This window comes from Phocoena phocoena, chromosome 2 (genome assembly GCF_963924675.1).
Source record: "Phocoena phocoena chromosome 2, mPhoPho1.1, whole genome shotgun sequence".
In the NCBI taxonomy this organism is placed as follows: domain Eukaryota; kingdom Metazoa; phylum Chordata; class Mammalia; order Artiodactyla; family Phocoenidae; genus Phocoena; species Phocoena phocoena.
Window position 1 is genome coordinate 157,884,996 of NC_089220.1, and position 27,913 is coordinate 157,912,908.

General features: G+C 38.7%; 1 protein-coding gene across 2 annotated transcripts; it reads left to right on the forward strand.

Annotated features, from left to right (window-relative positions):
- Positions 1–305: 305 nt before the first annotated feature.
- On the forward strand, positions 306–27,682 carry SEC61A2 (SEC61 translocon subunit alpha 2). 2 transcript variants are annotated; one of them, XM_065900735.1, is made up of 12 exons: positions 306–421; positions 2,542–2,609; positions 3,817–3,882; positions 11,039–11,117; positions 15,242–15,373; positions 15,499–15,608; positions 19,763–19,916; positions 20,902–21,062; positions 21,382–21,579; positions 23,983–24,174; positions 24,625–24,701; positions 27,131–27,682. In XM_065900735.1, exons 1-12 carry the CDS (start codon positions 415–417, stop codon positions 27,315–27,317), a joined length of 1,431 nt encoding a protein of 476 aa, XP_065756807.1. In that variant the 5' UTR covers positions 306–414; the 3' UTR covers positions 27,318–27,682. The 2 variants fall into 2 exon arrangements, with proteins under 2 accessions (XP_065756807.1, XP_065756816.1); XM_065900744.1 differs by lacking the exons at positions 306–421; positions 3,817–3,882 and having other exon boundaries at positions 2,541–2,609; positions 27,131–27,317.
- Positions 27,683–27,913: the final 231 nt, after the last annotated feature.

The following is a 27,913-nucleotide window of genomic DNA, read 5'->3' on the forward strand; positions in this document are numbered from 1 at the left end:
TGGCTGGGTCCTGAGCTGCCCCGCGGGGCGCTCGGGAGCCGCGGTCGAGGAGACGGCCTTTGCTGGACACTGAGCTCGGAGAGGTACTCAGAACGGAAAAGCCCTGGCAGCCCTGGCCTCACAGAGGCTCCCAGCTCCCGGAACCCACTGGAGGACGCCCACGGGAGAGCCGGCGGTGGCCATGGCAACGCGGCGGACGTCAGCTGCTCCAGCGGCCAACGGCCAGGCTGTTGTCGGGGGGCGGGGCCTGCCAGGGCCTGGCTGGGTGGGCGCGCGGGTCACGTGGACCGGGGCGGAGCCTGCGCGGGGCGGGCCGGAGCGCGTCGGGAGCGGGTGCCGAGGCCCGAGCCGCGGGACCCGAGCGAAGGCCGTGCCTAGGTCGCAGGGCCCCGCCGGGCCGCTCTAGCCGCCGCCATGGGCAGTGAGTAGCGGCGGCGAGGCCCTCGCCGGGGGCGCGGGCGCCGACGGGCCGCGGGCGGTGGGGCAGGCGACCGCCCGGGGGCGCTTAGCCTGCGGGCCGGGGAGACGCGGGCTGCGCCGGGCCGCTGAGGAGGGCGCGAGCCGGGGGCCTCCGCGGAGGCTCCTCCAGCCGTGCGAGGCCTCGCCCGGGCCGGCTGCGGGGCCGGGACCCGGAGGTCCGGGGTCTGCGCATCTTGGTGGGTGGCGAGGAGCGGCGCACGGCGCGGAGAGGCCGTTGGTTTTGGGGGCGGGGAGTTAGGGAACCAGGGGAAACCTGGACCACTTTTAATTTTTCAGGCAGGAGCTTCGGAAACTCATATTTTTAGTCCCAAATCACCGTTCTTTGGCATGTTAGTTGTGATGAATGAAGGTCCCTGACTTGTTTAATTTTTCAAAAAGTGATGCATGGCGTGTAGTTTCGGGGAGGAAAGCAGGCGATTGGTGGCATAAAGTTTTCTTTAAAATTTTCATTTCAATCATTCTGTAGTGTGTACTGAAAACTAAACGTGTCTCAGGTTGTGTAAGCCTTAGGGACAAGGCCTTGCATAATGGGGATCTTTTGAGGGCCCTCTCCCAAACCCTCAACACCAGGAACCTTCACATAGCTGTTGGGGTGACTGTTGTATGAGTGGATTCCTGCAAACCCAAGCTGTGCACCCACTGGCCAGCTAGCTAACTAGTGGACATCTGGGGGAAGCTGGAAAGGAAGTAGAGGAGACCCTTGGTCTTGAATTAGCAGTATAATGGGTTAAATTCTGCAGCACAAGAATAGACAAGTGGCAGACAAAAAAGCACTGCTTTTTACATAAATACTACAACACAGATGATCTTAAGCCAAGAGATCAGGGAGGGTATCTTGGGTGGAAGTGGGAAGGAAAAGGGGTAAAGGGGTTCTAGGAAGTTTCCCGATGTGACTGACATTGGTTTTACATTAGAGATGAGCACTTTCATAATTCAGATTTGCTTTCCAGATCGTCTGAAATGGTACTTGGGTAACAAAACATCTGCCCATGAGAATTTCTGAATTCTGTCAAACATCAGTGGCTGCCATCATTTTGAGAGGTTTTCTAAAAAGACAGTATAGTCAGATCAACTATACTTCAATAAAATAAATTAAAAAATATATAGTGTGGTCAACTTTTGGCTAACTGCTGAAGTGTAATTACCCATGTCAGTTTAAAAATAATATCCTGATGTTCATATATACAGAATCCAGTGTTTGTAAGGGAAGATGATCATGACTAATACCTAGTTGTGGCTTTTTGTGTTTCTGTACGTTATAGACGCTGGCAAAGACTGAGAGATTATCATCTTCATCCTTCAGTTCTTTGGCAGGACTTTGACTTAAGCCGTGCCAGAAGAGAGTGCCTATCCTTAAAGAACCTTGGTTTATCTTTTCAATATTATGAGTTGTCTGGGAAAACAGTACTTTCTAATGAAATGTAGTTGTCATTCTCTGGGCTGATGATTGTACATACACAAGTACTTTGAGATCCTTTTGTGGGAGAGTGACCAAGCAATGAATAGCGACTTAGTGAAATGAAGTAGAGATTGTATGCAGTACTTTGAAAACCTACCTATAGAAGGTTGTTCCGTGATCTTTCTCATTTATGCATTTCAGCATTTTTCAGTCCCCAATTAAGTCAGTCCTGCAGTTACAGCCCATTTCCTGTTGTACTTTCCTTCTCTGATATGTCCTGTTTCCTTCTGTAATGCATGGTCTTGTGAGTACACCGCATTTGCTCCTTTTGATGTAGTGGTGCTCACTGAATTATTCCTTTTCTGTATATATAAAAGGGGTGAGATTCAAGCATGAGGAAGCAAAGTTGTGGTACAAGGATACTTGTATTACTTTGCTTCTGCTGACCAGCCCTTAAACCCTTTGGGCTCCTTTGTCCCGTGAATTATTTCTCTTCCCTTATGTATTTGAAATGGAGACCATTATGGTTAATTCATTTTGGGGGGTGTGGATGGGATGGATTGCCATTAAAAGAAAACATTTGTATTTGACTCTGTGAAAAGATACATCTCTTTTTAAAAACTTTGTATAGGGACATTTATTCTTTTTTTATTTTTTAACAGTCAAATTTTTAGAAGTTATCAAACCTTTCTGTGCAGTTCTACCAGAAATTCAGAAACCTGAAAGGAAAGTAAGTATAATATTTTAGTAATATAGAGGGTAGCTAAATGACTTATTCTGTTAAACTATCTAGATTGATTTATTTTCCCCAATGTTTTTCTGGTTGTAATTGGAAAAGTATTACCTGTTCCTTCTCCTTGCAAGAGGCACAAAGTGAATAAAACTAGTGTAGACCTTTTAAATCTAGTTTATCTCATGGTTTCAAAACTGACTGTTCTTTAAGTTGTGACGTTTCCAAACCAAGTGTTTCTTTGGTCTGTGTGTTATAAGATATAGTATTCTCCTGTCCATTGTGGTCTGCCGCACTAGGAATGACCCAGTCTGTTGGGTCAGTTTTGATGAGCACAACTGTTGCACATTAATGGATTGCAACTGTGCAGTTATATACCTCCCATTTCTTGATTCGTTCCGTACAAAGAAGAAAATCACAGAAATGCATTCGGAAGATATTGACCACATCTAATTGTTCTTCCATCATTGTACGCCTTTGGAACTGAGGCATTTCTATTCCAGAAATATTGTTAATCCCAAACTGGTCAGTTCCCAGACATTGCTCTTTTACTGTATGTTCAGTTTCACATGGAACTAACCAGAATAGGGACTAAAAAGAGTAAAGTAAGACTTCTGTTAAACTTACTGTTTTATTTAGAAGTATATTTCTTTTTTTATTGCTTTGAGGTTATAAAAATAGTTGTTCCAGTTACATGTAAGGCATCCCAAGAAACTTTAGCTTTTCATATTCTATGAAACATTCACAGAATAATATTACAGGCAGTCCTAGCTTTCCACAATACAGTGTTAATGAAATGTGTGCATATTAGATCTGTGTCTTTTCATCCTTTTCAGTCTCAATTAATGTGGTACAATGCCTTGAGGCCAGCCTGTATTTAAGTTGTACTTAATTCTCGAAAAAGTAAAGAAAGATGTTTGAGAAGTTTAGCTGTTTGCTTTAGCTGCTACTAACTAGGGCGAGAGTATTTTAAGAGTAAATAATAGGAGCATGTCATGATGGGGAATGCTGGTTAAGGTTTAATATGGATTTTTCTTTATATTTGCTATTTCTTGGTTTTTTTTTTTTGTTTTTTTTTTTCCAAATATAAAGGGTTTATTCTCTTCTGTGGTCAGGAGAACAAAATACAAAATAGAAAGGCTGTCCCTTCCCACCCCTCCCCCCTATTTCTTGGTTTTGATTGATCATTCTTTGTTTTCTTGCACAGATCCAGTTTAGAGAGAAGGTACTATGGACTGCTATAACTCTCTTCATCTTCTTAGTATGTTGTCAGGTATGTAACCAAACATTAAACAAATGTCTGTACTGTTATTCTAAGGTCTTGGTTGGTTAGAATTTGAGAAACTTATTTTAGTTCAAATAGTAAATATACTGAATTATTTTGAGCAACATCATTTTTTAAAAATTATTTTTAATTGAAGTGTAGTTGATTTACAATGTTATCTTAGTTCTAGTGTACGGCAAAGTGATTCATTATACATATACATTTTTTTTTCATATCTTTTCCATTATGGTTTATTACAGGATACTGAATATAGTTCCCTGTGCTATACAGTAGGACCTTGTTTATCCATTATGTATATAATAGTTTGTATCTGCTAACCCCAACCTCCCAATCCATCCTCTCCCCCCACCCTTTGGCAACCACAGGTCTGTTCTCTATATCTGTGAGTCTGTTTCTGTTTCATAAATAAGTTCATTTGTGTTATATTTTAGATTCCACATATAAGTGATATCATATGGTATTTGTCTTTCTCTTTCTGACTTACTTCACTTAGTATGATAATCTCTGTGTCCATCCATGTTGCTGCAGATGGCATCATTTCATTCCTTTTTATGGCTAGGTAATATTCCATAGTATATATGTCTATGTCTATGTTCCTATATGTGTGTGTGTGTATATAATACACACACACACACACACACACACACCACATCTTCTTTATCCATTCATCTGTCAATGGACCTTTAGATTGCTTTTGTAAATAGGAACATCATCATTTTAATCTGAGTTGATAGTGAAAATGGTTATCTTCTACTGTGTATTTCTTTTGGTTTACTAGTGGGTTTGAACATATTTTCTTTTTTTCCCCTTACTTTTCAGTTAATGATCTTTACCTGTTTTTTTCTTGAGATTTTTGAAATTGATTTATGACAGGTTTTTAATTTTTATTTATTTTTTTTGCGGTACATGGGCCTCTCACTGTTGTGGCCTCTCCCGTTGCGGAGCACAGGCTCCGGACGCGCAGGCTCAGCGGCCATGGCTCACGGGCCCAGCCGCTCCGCGGCATGTGGGATCTTCCTGGACCGGGGCACGAACCTGTGTCCCCTGCATCGGCAGGCGGACTCTCAACCACTGTGCCACCAGGGAAGCCCCTATGACAGGTTTTTATATATAAAAGTGTTAAATCTTTGACATGTATAGGGCAAATATTTTTCCACTTTGTTTGCTTTTAATCATGTTGTAAATTTATGTATTAATTAAAAAATCCCCAAAAGCCAAATTCTAGAATCCTAGGGATATTCTGTGTTTATAAATTAATAAAGTTCAATGATGCTTTTTAGTAAAATTTCACAGAGATTAAGTTCATAAAATGAGGATAAAATGTGACCTGCCCATGTCACAGGGCTATTGTATTGTGAGGATTAAATTAGATAATTTGAGTAAAGTTCTTTGAGGGTTTGAAAAGTACCAATATACATATAAGAAAGTTTAAAAAATTACATGAGGAAGGAGTAGAACAAATAAAGTCCATAATCTGGGGAAAAGCCAAATATATTTTTTTGAAAAGTGAAACTATTTGATCATTAAAATATTTTACTATTATACTTTGTTGAAAATTCTTTTGCGTGGTCAGGGAGAGTGAACTTTTGAAAAATACAGACAAGTAGGAAAAAAGAAGAATCATCCATATTCCTACCATCTTGTTTTAACATCTTGGAAATTCCCCTCCCCTCTATTAAAAAAAAAAATCAACTTTTTAAGGGTACAATTTATGTACAGCAAAATATACTCATTTTTAAGTGTACATTTTAAAGAGTTTTGACAAATGTATACATCTACATACCTACTATCTCAGTGGGTATAGAACATTTCTGTTACTCCAGAATGTTTCTCGTACTCTTTCTTAGTCAGTTCCCACCTCACCCCATTCTCAGGCAACCACTGATCTGCTATTTCTATAATTTGATTTGTCTTTTCTAGAATTTCATGTACATGGAGTGATACAGTGTCTAACTTCTTCATCAGCTTTTTGAGATTCATCCATGGTGTTGGTTGTATCCATGTTGATTGTATCACAGTTTGTTCATCTTGTCACCTGTTGTTGGACATTCGGGTTGTTTCCACATTTTGGCTATAACAAGTAAAGTTGCTATGAACGTTCCCGTACAAGACTTTCTGTGGATATTTGTTTTCATTTCTCTTGGGTGAATACCTATTAGTAGAATTGCTAAGGTTTATGGTAAATGTACGTTCAACTTTGTGAGAAACTAACTCTTTTCCAAGTGGTCCCATCAGCCCTATAGGAGTTCTGGTTGCTCTGCATCGTTGTTTATTCTTAGTATTGTTCAGCATTTTAATATTAGCCATTCTAATGGATGAGGTTTTTTTTTGTTTTTATTGTAATTGAAGTATAGTTGATTTATAATATTGTGTTAGTTTCAGGTGTACAGCAAAGTGATTCAGTTATATATATATTTTTTTCAGATTATTTTCCATTATAGGTTATTATAAGATATTGAGTATACCTTCCTGTGCTAAACAGTAAATCCTTGTTGCCTATCTATTTTATGTATAGCAGTTTGTATCTGTTAATCCCGTACTTCTAATTTATCCCTCCCCCCTCTCTCTTTCCCCTTTGGTAACCATAAAGTTTATTTTCTATGTCAGTCTGTTTCTGTTTTGTTTATAGATTCATTTATGTTATTTTTTAGATTCCACATATAAATGATATTTGTCTTTCTCTGACTTAATTCACTAAGTATAATATTGTCTAGGTCCATTCATGTTGCTGCAAATGGCAATATTCCATTCTTTTTTATGGCCGAATAATATTCCATTGTACACACACACACACACACACACACACACACACACACACACACACACACATCTTAAACCAGTTGCCTGCTGATGGACACTTAGGTTGCTTCCATATTTTGGCTGTTGTAAATCATGCTGCTGTCAACATTGGGGTGCATGTATCTTTTTTTTTTTTTTTTGCGGTACACAGGCCTCTCACTGCTGTGGCCTCTCCTGTTGCGGAGCACAGGCTCCGGACACGCAGGCCCAGTGGCCGTGGCCCGCAGGCCCAGCCGCTCCGCAGCATGTGGGATCCTCCCGGACTGGAGCACGAACCCGTGTCCCCTGCGTCGGCAGGCGGACCCCCAGCCACTGCGCCACCAGCGAAGCCCACATGTATCTTTTTGAATTAGAGTTTTCTCTGGTCACATACCTAGGAGTGAGATGGCTGGATTTTATGGTAGCTCTATTTTTAATTTTTTGATGGACCCTCCTGTTTTCCATTTCGATCAAAGTATAGGAAGGTTCTCTTTTCTCCATGGTGAGGTTTTAACTTGTATTTCCCTGGTCAGTGATATTGAGCAGCTTTCTCATATGCTTATTGGGTATTTATCTTTTGTAAAGTGTTTTTTCCCCAAATATTTTGCCCATTAAAAAAAATTGCATTTTTGTCTGATTAGTGAATTATATGCATTTTAAAATATTTTCTGGATACAAGTCCTTCATCAGATATATGTATTGTGAATATTTTCTCGTAGTCTATGGCTTGCCTTTTCATTTTCTTAACAATATCTCGTAGTCTATGGCTTGCCTTTTCATTTTCTTGACAATACTTTTTGAGCAGAAGTTTTTAATTTCGATGAAGTTCATTTTATCTTTCTCTTTGATTGCTCATGGTTTTTGTTTCCTATCTAAGAAATGTTTGCCTATTTTAAGGTTGTGAAAATTTTCTCCTGTATTCTTCTAAATATTTTACAGTTTTAGCTTGGATGTTTTGGTCTATGATCTATTCCAAGTTAATTTTTGTGTATGGTGTGAGGTAAGGGTAGGGTTCGTTTTTTTCTATATGCATAACCAGTTGTTGAAAAGGCTCTCCTTTCTCCATTGAATTACTTTGGTATCTTTGTTGAAAATCAGTTAGCCATATAAGCACAGATCTATTTTTGTACTCTCAGTTCTGTTCCATTGATCATATTCCATCGTTATGGTAAACCATAACTCTTTTGATTAATGTAGCTTTAAACTGAGTCCTGTAATTAGGTTGTAAAAGTCATCCAACTTTGTTCTTCTTTTCAAAATGATTTTGTCTATTCTAGGTCACTCATATTTCCATCTGAATTTTAGAATCAGCTTGTCATTTTCTTTAAGAAAGCCTCCTAGCATTATGATTTTTATTGCTTTGAATATATAGGTCAATTTAGAGAGCATTACCATCTTCATATTGAATCTTCTAATCCAACGGTCTGCAAACATTTTTTCTGTAAAGGGCCAGATAGTAAATATTTGCAGCTTTGCAGCTGGAACCCAAGAAAACTCAAGAAGAAGAAAACATAACTTGAGTTACATTTCTTAAAGTGTGACATTTCTCATGACTGTTTCATGCCATAAATTAATTTATGCATTTTATGTTACTTCATTATTTTTTTTTCTGTAATGTGTTTACATGGTTGTCAAGCTGTATTTTTTTTTTTTTTTTTTTACGGTACGCGGGCCTCTCACTGTTGTGGCCTCTGTCATTGCGGAGCACAGGCTCCGGACGTGCAGGTTCAGCGGCCATGGCTCACGGGCCCAGCCGCTCCGCAGCATGTGGGATCTTCCCGGACCAGGGCACCAGCACGTGTCCCCTGCATCGGCAGGCGGACTCTCAACCACTGCGCCACCAGGGAAGCCCAAGCTGTACCTTTTTGTCTTTCTCACGCTTAGGCAGTTTGGCCCAGGGCTGGTGATTTCTTGATTCTCTTTCCGCTGAATCTCAAACAGAGAGAGCCACAGTTTTCCCCTCCCAGCCACAGTTGAAGGGTTTGGGGTCTCGTGTTCTCCATACTGTTTTTTTAGCTTGAGGGAATGGTGGGAGGTGAGATCAGCTGAGAGAAGTGCCATAAATGCCACCTGGGCTCTGCTCTCTTGCTAGACTTTTGTTACGTGTCTTGTGAGGGTCCTCACCACCTGACTGAGGAGGGCTTTATTCCATTACTGACCTCAGATCGCTCCCCAGTTCCTGACTCAGTGTAGCCCTGTAATTGTCAGTTGCACCAGAGAGAGCCCCGTTCCTGGCTTCTCTCATCCATTTCCTCTCAGCTGCCAAAGGAGGCAGGAGAGATGAGGATATCTGTGCAGCCCGCTCTTCTCCAGGTTTGGAGTGTTGTGGGGATTCTGGGGATTCTGTGCCCTTCCCTTTGTGCTGGTTGGAGCAGTTTCATGCTGAGTCCCTATTCCTCGATTGTCTGTTGTTTTCTCCCCGCCCATGACCATCAAGTTTATGATTCTTTTTCTTGTTTGGCTGCTTTATAGATATTTTTCCTTTAGATTTTTAAATTCTTTTACTATTTTACATGTTTTGAAAAATGTGTTTTCTTATGTATTGGGGAGGGAAATTCTGTAACCTGATCACTCATGGCTTGCCATTTTAGCCCAGAAATATCTTGCTTGGTTTCAGTGCCCAAATTGGAGATCCCTACTACTAATTTTCTATTTGTCCATCTGATTGGTTCAGGGTTTGCATTCAAGCATGAAATCCTTGTTTCTCTGAAGTGTATACTGTATTTTGTGAAGTTGAAACTGATTATTTTATGTAATATAGGGCAAAGCCTAAAAGTCTGCAACTTTGAGAGTCATAGAAAATAGCTCCTGTTGCTGCCCTTGTTGGACGTGGTCCTGTAACTATGGAATTTACTAAGAGGAGTAAAGTTAGACACTGAGTTTAATCCTGTTGACTACGGGAACGAAGGGAATACCATTACTTAGGGATGGTTGGCTGACTTTCTTGTTTGTTATCCCACAAAGCATCTAATCATGGAGGTAATGGCTATCTCTATGAGACTCAATTCAGGAAGGTAATTTGATTGATTGGTCTCTCCCCCACTTAGGGAATATTGTGATATGGACTATCCTGTAGTGTTAATTGGTTTTTATTCAATAACTTCCTTTCTCCCCATCTCTCACATTAGCTGAAGAGTGTTTGCATCTATAGGGTGCACACAAAATATTGTGCTTCTTGCTTTTGCTAACCCAGCTAATATATTCAGATGTCCAAAGAGGTTTAGGTTGACTAGATGACCTGTTTAAAATTGCTGGCAGCATCTTTTGGAACTTTTTTTTTTTTAAATCAACTTCATATAGGGAAGGTTTATGAAATTGGAAGTGTATTTTTCTCCTACATGGTGAGGGAGGGGGTATGGCCAAGTGCTGTGTTCTGAACATGGGTCGTATAATAGGAAGCATTCTGAAGTTAAGGGTTTTTTTTTTTCTGATTAAAAAGTAATATGTGTTCATTATAGAAAATATGATAAATGCTGAGAAGAATATAGAAGAAAAAAATCAACAGTAATCCCACTGCCTGTGAATAATCACTGTTCAAGATTTTAAAAAATATTTACACCTAGTTTTTTCTTCTATGCATATTTTTACAGTGTTGATCTTTTACTTTATTTATACAGTTTCATACCATTCTTTTTATACTAGGTTTCCTCAACAATGGCACTGAAGTTTAGGCTGGATAAATCTTTGCGGTGGGGGACTGTCCCATAAATTATAGGATGTTCAGCATCTCTGACCTCTACCCACTAATGCCAGTAGCACCCCCCTCAAGTTGGGACAACCAAAAGTGTCTTCCTATATTGCCAGATGGGGCAAAGTTGCCCCAGCTTGAGAACCATTGTTTTATACTTAATGTTACAACATAAGCACATCCTCGTACCGTTACAAGCTTCATAGTATAATTTTCAATGGCTGCGTAGTATTCTACTGTACATCTCGTCTTCAGTCTTACATTTGGAGTATGGCTGTGGCTGTCACCAGTACCCATAGCTTTCCAAGATTATTCTGTGACGTGGTAGATATATCCTGTACTGATAGGAGCATTTTCTTTAATTGCAAAAGCATAAAACTTATCAACGTAACCATTCTGCAGTGGGCAGCTCAGTACTGCTACGTATGTTCACATTGTTGTGCAGTGTATCTCCATACTGATGGGAATATTTACTGGTGAAATGTTGTAAGTAATGATTCCATCGTTTTTATTTTCATTAAAGAACTTTACTCTTAAGGTATGCTTGTTTTGTTATTGAACATGAGAAGTAGTGGTTTTTTTTTAAGTTTTGCAAGTATTAAGTGAATGCATTACAAATTAAGTTCAAACTTAATTTATATAATACATTTTTATAAAATATTTTATGTAATCTTATAGATACCACTATTTGGAATCATGTCATCAGATTCTGCAGATCCTTTCTACTGGATGAGAGTTATTCTTGCATCCAACAGAGGTATATGCTGCTTTTCTTTTGCCTCCATGCTAGTACTGACATCAAATAGATGTGAAAATGTGGAAACAACTATTTTTTGCTGTCTATGGGGAGGGGCAGTATATGGTAAAAGAAACTCATTGCCTAGGAGAAGAGACAAACATAAAGATAATTACAAAACTGTGTATTTATTGTAATAATAGAAGTATGTACAGAGTACAGAGTTACGACAGAATGGAGTGATTAGCATTGTCTAGAACTTTGGTTCTCCATCCTTTTGTGGGTCATGTTTCCTTTGAGAATCTAATTAAATTTATCTGTACTCTCCCTAGAAAAATGCATGTACATTCACACGTGCAGATTTTTCATAAATCTCAGGAGATTTCCTGGACTCTCTGAAGTGTATTCTTGAGTTTCTCATGGGACCGAAAGACTGATCTGCGGTGTCAGGGAGGAGATGATGCTGGGAGAGCATTTGGGTTGGAATTCAGCCTGTGGACCGTCGGGAGGAGGAAGCCTGAGTCACAGCACACATGCATGAGGACACGGGGTGCAGGCTGGGGATTCGGGTGGGGGATGCTGATCAGTGAGGCTGAGAGTTAGGGAGGGCCTGGATCAGGAGGGGCTTTTGGGGTGGGTTTTTTTCTACATCAAAAAAGTAACGTTTGTTATAAGAAAAATGCACCAACATTTCAGATTTGTATAAAGCTGAAAATGAAGGTCTCGCTTCTCAGGGGGAACTCCTGGGAAGACAACAGATTGGTGAATAACCATGTAGACCTTTGATTTGAATATATATTCATATATATGAATTTATATACTTTTTTTAAAAACTGAAAAATAAGATCTACTATATAACTATTCTGCTACTTGGTGTGTTTACTTAATATCTTGGATGACCTATTTTACTGAATGGCCATATACTATTCCATTATATGGATGTGCCATGATTTCTTTAATCATTCATTCAGGTATTTATTGAGTTCTTCCTATGAGTGGAGCTTTGTGCTAGGTGCTGAGATTAGAGCAGTGATCAAGACAGTGATCCTGTTGTCGTGGAGTTTATGTTACTCTATTTGGGGAGGTAGACTCTACATGAACTGTATCTTGGGAGGGGGAAGGGACATTTGAGCAGAGACCTGCAGGACATGAGAGAAGGCCGTGTGAAGATCTGGGGGAGGAACCTTCCCCCAGGGAATAGCAAGTGCAAAGGCCCTGAGGTGCGAGTATGCTTAATGTGTTCCAAGAACAATGAGGAGGATGGTGTGATTGGAAGAAAAAAGGAAAGGGGAAACGTGGTAGGACATGAGGCTGCAGATGAATCCAAGAGCCAGATTATGAGGCTTGTAGACAGTAAGGAGTGTGTTTTAGGTATGACCCCAAGGCCTGTAGGATCTGCTGTCATACGTGTAGTTTTTTTCCCAATTTTATATCATTATAATCAATGCTACCATGACTACTATCACACTCCTCTGTAAGTTTTTAATAGAATGAATTTCTAGAAGTTTAACTGCTTGTTTACAAGAAATGTACACTTAAAATTTTGATATTGTTAAATTGTCTTCCAAAAGCTTTGAATTACTTTATACACTCTGCTATGGTGTATGAGAATGACCATTTCTCTTCCAAAAGTGGATAATATTTGTCCTTTAGTCTTTGTGTTAGACAGGTAAAAATTGGTATCTGGTATTTAATTTGTATTTCTTTATGTGTTGGTGAGCTTGAACATCATCTTATATTTTTATTGAATATTTCTATTTCTTCTATGAGTGGACTTGTTATAAGTCATAGGAAATTACCGACTGGTTTAAACACAAAAATGGAATTTACTGGAAGGATACTAGTCAATTTTTGGAACCCAAAGAGGAGGTAGAACAACTAAGCCTTGTGGAGAGAGAACCAGCTTTCAGACCTCAGCAGCAGGGGCAGGGAACCTTGTCTTTGTGATCTAGCTTCAACAACTCCTGGGTTCTTCAGTTCTCAGTTCAGAATTAGAAATTACCAGGATTTCCACCAGACCCAGCCAGCTTTGGTTACGGTTTCAGGGTTACATAGTACAGATTTGGGTGCTGGGGTTTCGTCTTATGTTGTTGGTATTTTCCTGAGAAAAGAGCATTATTGCGAGTGGCCATGCCATTTATCTCTTTTTTATTTTTCTATTTTTTTTGCGGGGGGGTGCTATATTCCCTGTGTTGTACAACACACCCTTGAGGCTGTCTTATACCCAGTAGTTTTAACCTCCCACTCCCCACCCTGTATTGCCCCCACCCACCCCCACTGGTAACCTCTAGTTTGTTCTCTGTATCCGTGAGCCCGCTTCTTTTCTCGTTATATTCACTAGTTTGTTGTATTTTTTAGATTGCACTTATAAGTGATATCATATAGTATTTGTCTTTCTCTGACTTATTTCACTGCTGTTTGTTCATTTTAAAATTCATTTGTAAGAATTCTTTGCCCTTTAGACAAATTCTTTTGCCCTTTGTTACTTGTGTTCATTTTTCTTTTAACTATTACCCTGTCTTTTGCCACATGGAGGTTTCATAGTTGTATCTAATCATATCGTCCATTTTTTGCTTGTGGCCTTTATGTATTTTGTTATAGAAAGGCTTAGAGAGGCTTTTTCTTTTCCAAGATTATAAGCATACTCACTTCTGGTGCTTTTGTATTTTGTCTTTTATGGTTATATTTTCTAAATCTGTGGCCTTTATTTTAATGTAAGTCATGAGATAAGGAATCTAGGCTTAATTTTCTATATTGGCCAGTTATTTGCCAAGGTCCATTTATCCTTCTTTTCCCTATTGAGTGGAAGTGCCATATTTCCTAAATGAAATGTTCATTAAAGCTTGACTGGATTAATTTTTGGACTAGATCCATTTGACAGTTCTAAATTTTGGTGGTTTGATATAAAAAGAAATCTACCTGCCTACTAGCTTTAATGATAAAACATATTTTTATCTTTTACCATTGAGGAAGTATCTGAGAAAACATGAAGAATCCATTTAAGATGCCATATTTTTTTAAAATTTATTCAAGTATAGTTGATTTACAGTGTTGTGATAATTTCCGCTGTACAGCAAAGTGATTCAGTTATACATATATACATTCTTTTTCATATTCGTTTACATTATGGTTTATCACAGGATATTGAATATAGTTCCCTGTGCTATACAGTAGGACCTTGTTGTTTATCCATTCTCTATATAATAGTATGCATCTGCTAATCCCAAACTCCCAATCCGTCCCTCTCCCAACCCCCTCCCCCTTGGCAACCACAAGTCTGTTCTCTATGTCTATGAGTCCGCTTCGTAGATAAGTTCATTAACAATAGAAACATGTTGATAACCAGACTAAAATAACAGGAAATGATTTTCCACTTAAATATTTAAATGAAATCAAACTGTACATGCTATTTTTGAATATTTTTCCTATCCACTATGTCATTAACATTTTTCATGCCACTCAACATTCTACAACACTGATTTTGATGACTTCCTATATAATTTTATATTTTGAATTAGGAGAGTCACAGCTATTCATTTTTGTGTGTGTGTGTATGGTACACGGGCCTCTCACTGCTGTGGCCTCTCCCATTGCGGAGCACAGGCTCCGGACGCGCAGGCTCAGCGGCCATGGCTCACGGGCCCAGCCGCTCCGCAGCATGTGGGATCTTCCCGGACCCGGGCACGAGCCCGTGTCCCCTGCATCGGCAGGCGGACTCTCAACCACTGCGCCACCAGGGAAGCCCCACAGATATTCTTAAATATCATCTTTTTATTAACTTGTTATTTAATTTTTGGGCTTTTAAAATCCTGCGTTAAAATGTTTAGTGTAAATTTTAAAAATAGTGATTTGGACAGAAATCTTGGACAATTTCTTTCAAAGGATTTCTTTAACAATTTAAGCTTAGAATTCACAGAAATTTACGTTTTTGTAGTATTTATAGTAATTTTGATTCAACGCACTGTTGTGAGGTTGTGTTAATAAATGAGAGGGTTTTTTTTTAGCAGTTAATGTTTAGGAAATGAAAATTTGCTTGTTAACATTTAACATGTATTTCATAGACATAATTAAGGACTGGGACTCTTCTAAATTAATCTGCATTGGATATCGTAAAGATTATTTACTTTTTTCCCCTTCCTTTACAGGAACGTTAATGGAATTGGGTATCTCCCCAATTGTAACATCTGGTTTGATTATGCAGTTGTTAGCTGGAGCCAAAATCATTGAAGTTGGAGATACACCCAAAGATAGAGCCCTATTCAATGGAGCCCAGAAACGTGAGCATCAGTACAATTAATAAAGAACCTTTTCCAAATTTGAGAATTCTGTGGCAAAGATGTTTTTCTAGTCTTTTTTGTCTTTGGTTATAAGCATGTACTCCTTTTCCCCCAATTTTTGTCAGTATTTGGTATGATCATTACCATTGGGCAAGCCATTGTGTATGTCATGACGGGCATGTATGGGGATCCCGCTGAAATGGGTGCTGGAATCTGTCTCCTTATCATCATTCAGGTAAGAAATACAATTTTTCATATGGATAACAAAGAAGTTTGTTCCTTCTTTTCTTTTGAAACAATTCTTTAGGTGATTGATATGCTCATTTTCTTTATTGAAGTGACATGTATAAGTTGTGTTGATGTTAAAAATTAAAATGTATTGTAATAGCCCCGTAGATGTCTAATAATTATGGATCAATCAACTGTATTTCACTGATTCTAAGATGCACATTTTTCACATTTTGATGTCTCTGAAATCAGGATGTTTTCTTAGAGTTGATGCAGTCACACGTGCGGTCAGCCAGGTGGCGGTCGTGATGGTAGGCATTGCCTGCATGTGTACGTCAACTTGGTCAAAGCTGTTTATATCGTCCTTATATCACTTGGTTATATGCATTGTTGATAAAACATGTCGTTGAGTTTAACTGCTGTTTAAAATGTCTTCCAACAGTCTGCTGTGATTTGTTATTGAAATGAAGAGTTATTGTGTATAAACAGAGGCACAGAAAGAGCAAGTTAGATGATAAACATCTATGTCTAAGTCTAAACTTTTTTTTAAGTAGAAAATAAAAAATTCTTTGTAATAGGTTATTGTGTCATAGTTTAATTGAAGTATTTTTTTCTTTCTTAATGACACACATAATAGTGTTACAAATAATAGTATCTTACAGTAAGTGAAATACTATATAAACACACATATATATATCCTATGGATTTTTTAAATGGATATTTTGGAATGGAATTTTTGAAGGCCAACGTGATTTTCCCTCTACTAAGTATCTTAAAATGTGTAAGGTTTGGAAGATATTTCTCTAATGTAGTCATTAAAAATCCTTTAGAGAAGTTACCCAGGAATGGACTGTACTTAAGTTATATAATAGTTATTTACTGGATTTTGAAAAGAAGCTTGCTTAAGTTAAACACTGAACGTCTAGAGTCCTGGTTATCTTGGAGATGCCTCTTGTTCACTCTAGGAAATTAGGATTAATTTAGGAAAAAAATTTTTTAATGGTCAAAAGGATCAAAGTCAGAAAAATAGTTTAAAATAAAAGTAAAACACCAGTTTATTAGTATATATATACATTGAGAAATGCAACCATTTCGGATTGGCATGCTTGACCATCTTTTTTTTTTTTATAGGAAATCTTATGTAGGAAACAAATCATAGTAAGAAGATTGTTTAGTGAGTATGATTCAGAACAAGGAGAATGGGATTGTTGAGGTATTTATTGGGCATCATTAATACATATCACAGGGCTTTTCTAATGAAATGGAAATATTTCATCTTTTAACCAGGGGAGGAATCTTTAATGGACTATTAGGTAGTTTTCTGAGCCCCAATGAGTTCCCATTTGGTATAAGGTACACTTCTTTAAAGGATAACTTTGTCATTATTTCTCCATTTAAAAAACACCTTGGGACTTCCCTGGTGGTCCAGTGGTTAAGACTCCATGCTTCCACTGCAGGGGACACGGGTTCGATCCCTGGTCACGGAAGTTTCACAGGCCGCATAGTGTGGCCAAAAAGAAAAAGTAAGAAAATTAAATAAAAAACACCTTGACTGGCAAATTTATAACCCCAGGGAATTAGAGGAAGAAGAGTTGCAATGGATGGGAAAGAAGATCCTCTGAAAACTGGTTTTAGTATCTTTCAGTTCTTTGGCATGAGGATACTGATACACCAATTTTTGCCTTATTTTGTTTCTTTACAGCATTTGCTTTATGACCCACCGTTAGAATAACCCTGCTTTCTAAAAGACACTCAAAATTGGCATCGAGCTCTAAGAACATTATGCATCAGTAAAATTTTTCTAGTATTTTAGTAAGGGTGTATTTATATTCTTAAGGAACCTCAGCTGACCAGTTCTGGGTTAGTTAGTGAAAGTATTGACTTCTTATGAAGTCAGTTATGAATTTGAATTGATAAAAAATGGAGTTAAGCTATTGTACTTTTTTTTCCGTACCAGAAATCAAGGAATAGTTAAATTCCTGGAACGGGACAAGTGAAGTGGGTATATACTAAGTTGTTTACATAAATTCTGGTGCACAAATATTTGTCTTGTGGTTAATCCTTCTAGTGTTAATGTATAGAGAAATTTTTCACATTTGATCATAGGTGGGTAGTGACCCGTTGCATCTTTTTAAGGCTTTGCTAACATTGAAAATGTGTAGATTTGCTAAAGAGATGTGATTAGATCAGTGTGTTTCTACCTAGAGATTTTGAAAACTGTTTGCATGCTGTTATGTAAGGTATTTCTCACCTTAATTATTCTTGTTTCATTCACATGGTCAGTGTTTTTCCACTAGTGAGTTTTGGAATCTAAATAGTGGGTCTTGATTAAAATTTTAAAAAAGAGTAGAGAGTATCAGTGTGCATGGCACATAGTAGAGGTAAGTATTATTTTGTCAAGCTGAGTTGTGTGTGTGTGCGTGCACGCATGAGCAAGGTTGAAATGTTAGTGTTATTTTTATACATACTTTAGAGATTCATATGTATTGAACATTCTAGAAGGCATGCAATTAGTATTCGGTTTTCTTTATCAACTGTTCTAGTCAATGAGATGCTGTCAGTTTCTGATTTCTCATTCCCTGCATAGGCATGCATGCTTTTTACCATCTTTTATTCCTTTAGTTATAGAAACCATTTCTCATTTAGGTTTCTCTGTAATTCCTTTGTCCAGTTAGAGAAGCACGAGTTTGATTTTCACCAGATATAAATGAATCACCCTCTAGTCTGATGGACATTGGTGTGAACAGGGGTTTGGAGAATTACCGTTCTTTCAGAGCTGTCTGTGTGACCTTGGACAGGTCATTTAATTAGAAGTCCATGATAACACTGTCTGGTTGGCTGATGGTTTGTGGACAGCTATCATGCCCTGTAGAGGGTGGGCTTCTGTATTTCTGATGGGGAGTATGTACTTGTTACATAACTGGTCAAAATAAAATCTCAGTAGTTAAGTCCTAACTTGTCTTTTATCTTGTCAAATTGGTAAAGTTGGTTTTCAAACAGTAAAGAATTTGTGAGCTCTCTTAGGAGTTTTGAGAATTTTACCTTTTTTACAGTCCATTGAAATTCAAACTTAAAGATTGTAAACAGACAAGTTAGGCTCTGTACAGCCATTGAAATGACAGTTAAGGAAAAGGAAAAACACGGTAAGGTAAGCATGCTTCAAATGGTGTACTGTAGTTTTCTCTTCTTAACAGGGATATTGGGTGAACTGAGTAAGGAACGAGGGTGGGAGGCTTCAGAGCTGGGAGGAATGGAAGGAGCCATCTCCTTATGTCTGTAGGAGGGTGTCTTTGAAGTGGGGACAGGTGTGAGATTGGGGGCCTAGAAGCACATTTTCTTCCCCCCTTGATTAGGTTACTGAAGTGTGGGGAAGGAGTCACATGACCAAAGAGGTCACTTGTAAAGCTATGGATTATTTCTAATTGATACATACTTTTACTGATGTTTTCTCCAAGAGGAAAATTAAGAATTTTCAATTTCACATAAAGTTAGTATGCTTTCTTTTTTTTAAAAAAAAATCATGAACTTAAGAACCTGGTGAACCCTTAATTGTTTTCAGATTTATATTCAGTTTTTGTCACTGTATGTATTGAATGCATTTTTACATTGTTATAATCTGTGTACATATTTGTGCTCTACTTTTTGACTTATTCTATTGTATATTTTATATTATATATAATACACATATATAAAATCTATAATACTTAAAAATGTATCAGCATAGTTCACATGCTTTTCCTTTAATGGCCTATAAAATTGCATCTTGTTACTGTATCATAATTCATTTGGTCTTTTACTTACTTGAAGCTATTTGGAATGCTTTTCAGTTTCTTGCTGTCATAAATGCTACAACTTTGTGAACATTTTTGTTTTAGGGTGCTTTTCAATAGGTCTTATTTAAACATTATAAGAGAAATATAAATATACTTTAAAAGTCAAAGTGTCTGCTTTATAATGTAACAACATTTCCAGTCCTCTCATTTTCAGAATTGGCTTCTGATGAAACTAAATCGGGTTAGATGCAGGGTGTCATAATAGTGATACTGCATCGACTAGGTTTTAGTGTTGAAAATGCCTGTACTTTGAAAGTAGTCAGTGGTGTTCACTGCCCCTTTCTGAGTTTATTCTTGCTTCAGCTTACTTGCATTTCTTTCCCCACAGTTGTTTGTTGCTGGTTTGATTGTGCTGCTGTTAGATGAGCTGCTACAGAAGGGTTACGGCTTGGGGTCTGGGATTTCCCTCTTTATTGCCACCAACATCTGTGAAACCATTGTCTGGAAGGCCTTTAGTCCCACTACCATTAACACTGGCAGAGGTACAACGCACAGGGACGCAACTGCACGGGTTTGGCCGGGTGTGTGCTGAGAGGAGCACGAGGTGGTGGAGCGGGACTGCCGACAGACGCCCTGGTTTGCTGTCCCAGGCGAAGGCGGATGTCAGGTGTTCCAAAGCTGATAAGCAGAGATTGGTGGAGTATGAACTGTTGCTTCAGAAAGAATAGTATCTAAAATTTAGCCTCTGCTCATTAAAAATTTCAGTGGTTGCAAACATTTAAAAAATTTTATTTGCCTAAGCCATTGTTGCAGAAGTCATTGATTTTGACTGATTTCAGCATTCCTCGAGGGATAAAAAGGTAGTGGATTTCAGATTAAAAAAACATTATTGCATCATCAGGGAGTACTAGTACTTTTGCTGCTGTTCTCCTTGGCTTTGTAATAGCACCTAAATTATGAAATATTTCATTGTGTTTCCCCTTACCCATCTCCACTTCTCTCAAATGCCATCCAAGATTTGTAATGGTTAACATCTAACCTGGTCCCAGCCTTAAGAAAATAGCGGTGATGGTTTATTAATATACTTAGTAAAATGAATTAAAGGCAAGCTTGGTAGAGTAATGTCTGTCTTTCAACTCTGACATCTTTATTCTGCTTTGCTGCTTCTTTTCCCCATCTCCCCCCACCCCACCTCTGAATGTTCTTTTCCCTTCCCTAAAGTAAAGGTGAGGCAAATCATTTTATGAACTAAATTATGAACTAAATATTTGCTTTGGTATATTCTACTTTGTTTTCATCAAGAATAGTCTCTTGAGAAAACTTCAGATTTATTAAAAAAAAAGACATACTTGCCTCAATGATGTAAATATTTTTTAGAAGCTCCACACATGGCTGTATCATAAACATAGATGAATTATTTGGACTCATATTTTCTGCCTTGTACTGGAGCTTCAAGGTTACTTGTTTTGACTTTTGGGACAACTTTGGGTAATGAAGCTACAGCCGATTTCTATCTTGATTTATCAGGTACCGAGTTTGAGGGTGCAGTCATAGCTCTCTTTCATTTACTGGCCACCAGGACAGACAAAGTTCGAGCTCTAAGGGAGGCTTTCTATCGTCAGAATTTACCCAATCTCATGAACCTCATTGCTACAGTTTTCGTGTTTGCTGTTGTTATATATTTTCAGGTAAGTATACTTTCTTCGCTGAAGTTAAGTGGAGTGTGGATTTTTATTTTGCTCTTAAAAGAGGAGAATACCATTTGAAATGTTAGCAGCTAAGTCAGTGTTTCAAAATCTAGTTAGGGAAATAATTCCATCGTTTAGACTCTGAGGTGCAAAATATTAGCAATTATCAAATAGAAAAGGATTTCTATTTCTGTGTGTCTCTGTGGAAGGGAAAGTTTGTTAGCATTGTCTTTGCATAGTCCCTCCTGTGACTGTTTGCCTCGTCTGGAGTCGTGGTATGTGCAGCCTCTCCGCCTTACTCCTAAGCTTCCTTTTTCAGGGATTTCGTGTGGACCTGCCCATTAAGTCGGCCCGGTACCGAGGGCAGTACAGCAGCTACCCCATCAAGCTCTTCTACACCTCCAACATCCCCATCATCCTGCAGTCGGCCCTGGTGTCCAACCTGTATGTTATTTCCCAGATGCTGTCAGTTCGATTTAGTGGCAACTTTTTAGTAAATTTACTAGGACAGTGGGCTGTGAGTATTTCATTATTTATTCTAAGTATTCAAATTTATTGTAATTTGCATTTCATGCTTTTAACTGAAAGAGATGAGCCATAATTGAAGCAGTTGCTATATATAACATTTCCAGATTCATTTACCTGTAGCCCAGTTTATCACTTATTTGGAAGAGTTGTAAAACTGTAAGCATTGTAAAACTAAGATTGGCCGAGTACTTTGTACTATTTTACGTCTAGGAAGCATTTTCACATCTCGTTTGAGTGACCTTTTAGGTTAAAATCACAGTTGCTCTTGTGAAAGTGATTCCCTGTTTTGTAATCTTATTCCTCTATTGTCTAGAATAATGTTTTTTTCCAAGAAGCTGATTATATAGGATACCGAAATCATCCTCTCCTGCCTCCCCCGCCGTTTTTCATGGCCCAAATGGCAGTAAATAAGAAAGGCACATAATAACTATATTGAAGAGAGAACAGTTGCTAGAAACGGAATCCAGTAAATTCTGCCTTCCTCTTTTAGATTTTCATCATAGCTCCTAAAGCAATCCAGCCACATTGTGATTGAGGTGTGAGTTATTGTAGGATTGAATTTTTTTTTTTTTTTTTGGCTGCGTTGGGTCTTCGTTGCTGCGCACGGGATGGGCTTTCTCTAGTTGCGGCGCGCAGGCTTCTCATTTTGGTGGCTTCTCTTGTTGCGGAGCCCGGGCTCTAGGCGCACCGGCTTCAGTAGTTGCAGCACGTGGCTCAGTAGTTGCGGCACGTGGGCCCTAGAGCGTGCGGGCTTCAGTAGTTGCGGCGCGTGAGCTCTAGAGTGCAGGGTTAGTAGTTGTGGCACACGGGCTTAGTTGCTCCGCGGCATGTGGGATCTTCCCGGACCAGGGATCAAACTCATGTCCCATGCACTGGCAGGCAGATTCTTAACCATTGGGCCACCAGGGAAGTCCAGGATTGAATTTTGACTGGTTTAAATTTTCACCTGACCAAGGAGTGTTTTTTCCCCCTTAAAACTACAGAATTAGAGAAGAGTAAGAGCCTTTATTGTTTTCAGAATATGTAATTCTAGAATTTGTATTCCCCCAAAGAACTATTTTTTTAGTCATTCCTGAAATACGGTGCTTATTCTATGCATTTGTCTTAACGTGCTTCCTTTTGTATTGTAAGTTGTAGCGACGTATCTTTCTGCATTTACTGAAGGCCATTTTTAAAATGTAAAGTTTAATAGGATGAAACAGTAATTCTTGAAAGGCAGTTGAAGGAAGTATGATTCCCTTTATCCAGAATAGTTGACCCTTGAACATGGGTTTGAGCTGTACGGGTTCATGTAGACGCAGGTCTTTTTCAGCAGTAAACACTTCAGTACTGCATGGTCTGCAGCAGGTTGAATACTGCAATGCAGAACTGCGGATACAGAGGAGCCGTGTACGCGGAGGAGTAACAATAACTTATATGTGGATTTCGACTTCATGGAGGGTCGGTGCCCTAACCCCCTCGTTCAAGGGTCAGCTGGACTCCTTTTCCATTCATTTAACAGAAATTGGATTGCCTGTGGTGAGGGGAGGGACTGTCCCTCCCCTCATGAGCTAATAATCTGGCAGTCATTATTACTATGATAATTTCACAGTAATAAATGCACTGAGTGGTTGTATAGATTGTGTTGTGATCTTAATGAGTTTTTTTTAAAGTGAGAGAGCTATTGGGAAGTTTAATTTGTCAGGGCTTTTGATTTAGAATCAGTGATTCTAGGGGCACAGTAAATGAATCATTTGGAAATTGTAAATTCAGGAACCAGACATTTTAATCATTGCATCTAAAAATTGCTTTCCCACCATCTATGCCCAGAACTTCTATTTAATATGAGCAAATACATGTTATTCCCATTTCCTTTACTATAAAAATTCTTAAATGTTTGTGTGGATTTAAAAATCCCTTTATACTTATTAAAAGACTACTCTTTACAATATACAAATCATATAAAGTTTAGGTAGTGAGTCGTTAGTCTTCTGTTAATATTTCAGTTGATTGCATTCTTAATAGCATACCTTGAAATGAAAGAATATGTATGTACTCTTGCATAGTTCAGAAAATTTCTGACTCTAAATGTTATCAGAGATCGATGTGATCTATTCCTGTCTTCAGGAAGAGAAGATTCTTCTTGTAGAAGTATTATAATTTTTTTAAAAAATTGCTCTTCTGTTAATATATTCACAATGTCTTATGTAATAGACACTCACTATATAATTTTTTTTTTTACTCACTATATAATTTTGTAAGAGTGAAGATATCAGACACAAAAGTAAATCCTTTAAGTTACATAGAATCATTAGCTGTAGGTGCTTTGAGCTTAAAACATCGTCATAATTTTTGAGGAGTTTGAAAAGCCACAGAAATGTGACGATTTGTGCTTTTTATTCTTGTTCTATAGGACGTCAGTGGGGGAGGACCTGCTCGTTCTTACCCAGTGGGGGGCCTTTGTTACTACCTTTCTCCTCCTGAGTCCATGGGCGCCATATTTGAGGATCCTGTCCATGTGGTGGTTTATATCATCTTCATGTTGGGATCATGTGCATTCTTTTCTAAGACATGGATAGAGGTGTCTGGTTCCTCAGCCAAAGATGTAAGTATTTGGTTTGTTTGAAAATGAAAAAAAAAATTCATAATTTTTAGGTGTCAAATGGTAATTGATACACTTAATTACTTTTGTAATTTTAAACTCAAATTCATACATTCTTAATGAGGTAATGTCATCCCCAGGGAGTTAAAAACTACAGGTAGTTCCTGGAAAGTGAAAAATTCTTAGATTTTACAATGGTTTGTGACCATCCAAAGCTCAGCTCTACCCGACAAAGTCTTATTCCTTCGTATTTAATTTCTCTTTAGGGAGGTGATAATTAAGGAAAGATTGAGAAACCCTGGCTTAAGGTGTGGGTAATGTGGTTGTGCAGCATTGTAGCCTCAGGGAATATTATGACATGACAGTGTCTCCTTCAGTCTTCCTGTATTTTCTGTGGAGAGCACTTCACAGTGAAATAGAGTTTGATTTTAAAAGTTGTTTTTCTCTTCGCAGGTAGCTAAACAGCTTAAAGAACAGCAAATGGTAATGAGAGGCCACAGGGATACCTCTATGGTTCATGAGCTTAATAGGTAAGGAAGGCCATTAGACTCAGTCTTGGATAGGAGAGAGAGAGAATGTGTTACATACACACGCGCGTTCTTGGTTTTTCAATCTATCATTTGTTCTCAGATGTTATTTAAATTCATATTTGAAGCACTTTTCTTCTACTTAACACAAAAGAACCAAAATTTAACACAAAAGTGTATTGTTCTCCACATCAGAATTGACACCTAAATTATTATTTTAATTGAAATTATGTTCCCTTCACTGCTCAGCCCAGTGTTAAAATGCTGTAGGTCAGAGGTCCTCGTCTGGCTGCACTTAAAACCACCTGGGAGCTTTTAAAAAATACTGATATCCCGCCTCTAGGAATTGTGATTTATCTGGTCTGAGGTGGGTCCCAGGCATCAGTTTTTTGTTTTTGTTTTTGTTTTTTTTGTGTACGCAGGCCTCTCACTGTTGTGGCCTCTCCCGTTGCGGAGCACAGGCTCCGGACGCGCAGGCTCAGCGGCCATGGCTCACGGGCCCAGCCGCTCCGCGGCATGTGGGATCTTCCCAGACCGGGGCACGAACCCGTGTCCCCTGCATCGGCAGGCGGACTCTCAACCACTGCGCCACCAGGGAAGCCCCAGTTTTTTGATAACAGTTTATTGAGATATAATTCACATATCATGTAATTTACTCATTTGAAATATACAGTTTAGTGGGGTTTTGTTTTTAGTATACTCTGAGTGTGTAATCATTACAATATAATTTTTAAAACATTTTCATCACCTGGAAAGAAACCTTGTACCTATTAGTTATTCTCCATTCCTACCCACCCTCCCACCTCCCAGCCCCAGGCTTTTTATCTAGTGTCTGTAGATTTGCCTGTTCTGGACATTTCATATAAATGGAGTTGTATGTGATCCTTTGTGATTGTCTTTTTCACGTAGCATAATGTTTTTGGGGTTCATTCATTATTCGTGAATAATATTCCCTTGTATGGATGTACCATGTTTTGTCTATCCATTCATCAGTTGATGGAAATTTTGCTTGTTTCCACTTTTTGGCTGTCGTGAATAATGCTGTTGTGAACGTACTTGTTCAGGTTTTGTGTGGACATACGTTTTCATTTCTCTCAGAGTGGAACTATTGGGTTGGGTAGTAACTGTGTTGAGTGTGTTGAGGAACTGCCAGACCCTTCTCCAGAGCAGCTGCCCCATTCTGCATCCAGCTGCAGTGTCTGGAGCTGCTGCACGTCCTCACCAGCACTAATTCTTGTTTTGATTTTAGCCACCTAGTAGGTATGAGGTGGTATCTCATTGTGGGTTTTCCCTTTTCATTGTGGTTTTGATTTGCGTCCCCCTGATGAGTAATGATGTTAAGCATCTTTTCATGTGCTAATTAGCCATTCAAATATGTTCTTTGGAGAAATGTCTCTTCTTTTGCTCATTTAAAATTTCTAATTGGGTTGTCTTTTTATTACTGTTTATAAGGGTAAAAAAAATACTTTGGATGTATCTCATCAGGTAAATGATTTGCAAATATTTTGTCCCATTCTGTGGGTTGTCTTTTCACTTTCTTGATGGTGTCCTTTGATGCACAGATTTTTAATTTTGATATTCAGTTTTTCTATTTCTTCTTTGGTTTCTTTGTGCTATTTTTGGTGTTGTATCTAAGAAGCCAGGGTCACAAAGATTAATCCTCTTATGTTTAGGTCTGTGACAACTCTGAGCTCATTTTTGTTTCATGTGAGATAGGGGTCCAGATTCCTTCTTTTCCATGTGGATAGCCAGGTGTTCCAGAACCATTTGTTGAAAAGGCTTTGGTATTTTAAACTTTTTATTTACAACATGGAATAGATTGCAGAGTGTTATAATGAACCCCTGCGTTCAACTGTATCCAGCTTTAGTTGTTATCCTTCTCCCATTCTTGTTTCATCTACTGTCTTCCCCATCCATGGTCCCTCGCCCCCATCTTTTTTCCCCCTCTGGAGTATTTTAAATACAATCCCATTATTTTTAACAGTTCTCCAGGTGATACTAACATGTGGCCAAGTTGAATTACTATTGAATAGGGTCATCCAAATCTTGTCACATAAATTTGATACTTAGAAAGCATTTTGATATTTACTCTTCATCTACGAGAGGGAGCTAAAGGTTACCCACTTACAAACAATATTAAACATTCCAATACTTAAATAACAGTTGAGGATTCTCCTCTTCTGCTGTAAAATCATGTATTGCCTTTCTTGGCTATTAACTGGTTTCTTGAAATCAGATCATTTCTTGAGTCAGATCATTCCTTTCATCATTTTCATCAACACATAACTGTGCACAGCCAGCCCTGGACGAATCGTCAGTACTGCGGACAGTTCCCTGGCACGTTAGTTCAATTTTCTTCTGCCTGTTACTGCTGCTTCCTGCTGCCCCTTCCTGTGGGCCTCCCCTGCCTGACTCGGGGTTTTGTCTTCCAGGTACATCCCCACGGCGGCTGCGTTTGGGGGCTTGTGCATCGGCGCCCTGTCGGTGTTGGCCGACTTCCTCGGGGCCATTGGTTCGGGCACTGGAATTCTGCTTGCAGTCACCATTATTTATCAGTATTTTGAAATATTTGTTAAGGAACAGGCTGAAGTTGGCGGGATGGGTGCTTTGTTTTTCTAAATGTTCCAGTATTTTTGTGTGTGTGAAAGGGAAAATATTTTGACTCATTGTTTTTGTCAGATAATGCTGGCTCCCCTTTTCTTCTCTCACAGTTTGTTTTCAAGTGTTGACCGTCTCATTCCTGAAATGGGCACGGAGCTAAGCCTGTGTGCAGCATTAGTACCAGCTGCCTTAACATTAAAGTTTACATTATTCATTAAAAAACCTACATGCAGTGTTGCCTGTGATGCTGGAAACCAATGTACCTGCCTTGCCATGTTCGGTTGTGATGGTGAGATGGTGACGTGGATCAGTTTTGCACACAACATTCAAGACACTCAGTATTCCCCCCACTTGTTTAAAAATAAATGTAGTTCAAATTGCCACTTGCCAGTATTTTTGAGCTTATTTAATGAGTTCTGGATCATTTATATCTAATCTATATTTTAGATATAATTACTTTTTATACTTTTTTAACTCATAGTATCCACATTCCCACCCTCCCCCATTTTATTTTTTCCTCCTCAAAGCAGCCACTTAGCCCAGATGAGCAGAATCAAGCTTTCAGAGTCAAATCTGTCACCAGAAACAACTGCTTATAATTACTCTGCCTGTTT

Excerpts from the sequence above, each read along its gene's own strand:
- SEC61A2 (XM_065900735.1), top strand. Across the intron at positions 3,883-11,038 it reads TCTTCTTAGTATGTTGTCAG|ATACCACTATTTGGAATCAT; the intron begins GTATGTAACCAA and ends GTAATCTTATAG. Across the intron at positions 11,118-15,241 it reads TATTCTTGCATCCAACAGAG|GAACGTTAATGGAATTGGGT; the intron begins GTATATGCTGCT and ends CTTCCTTTACAG.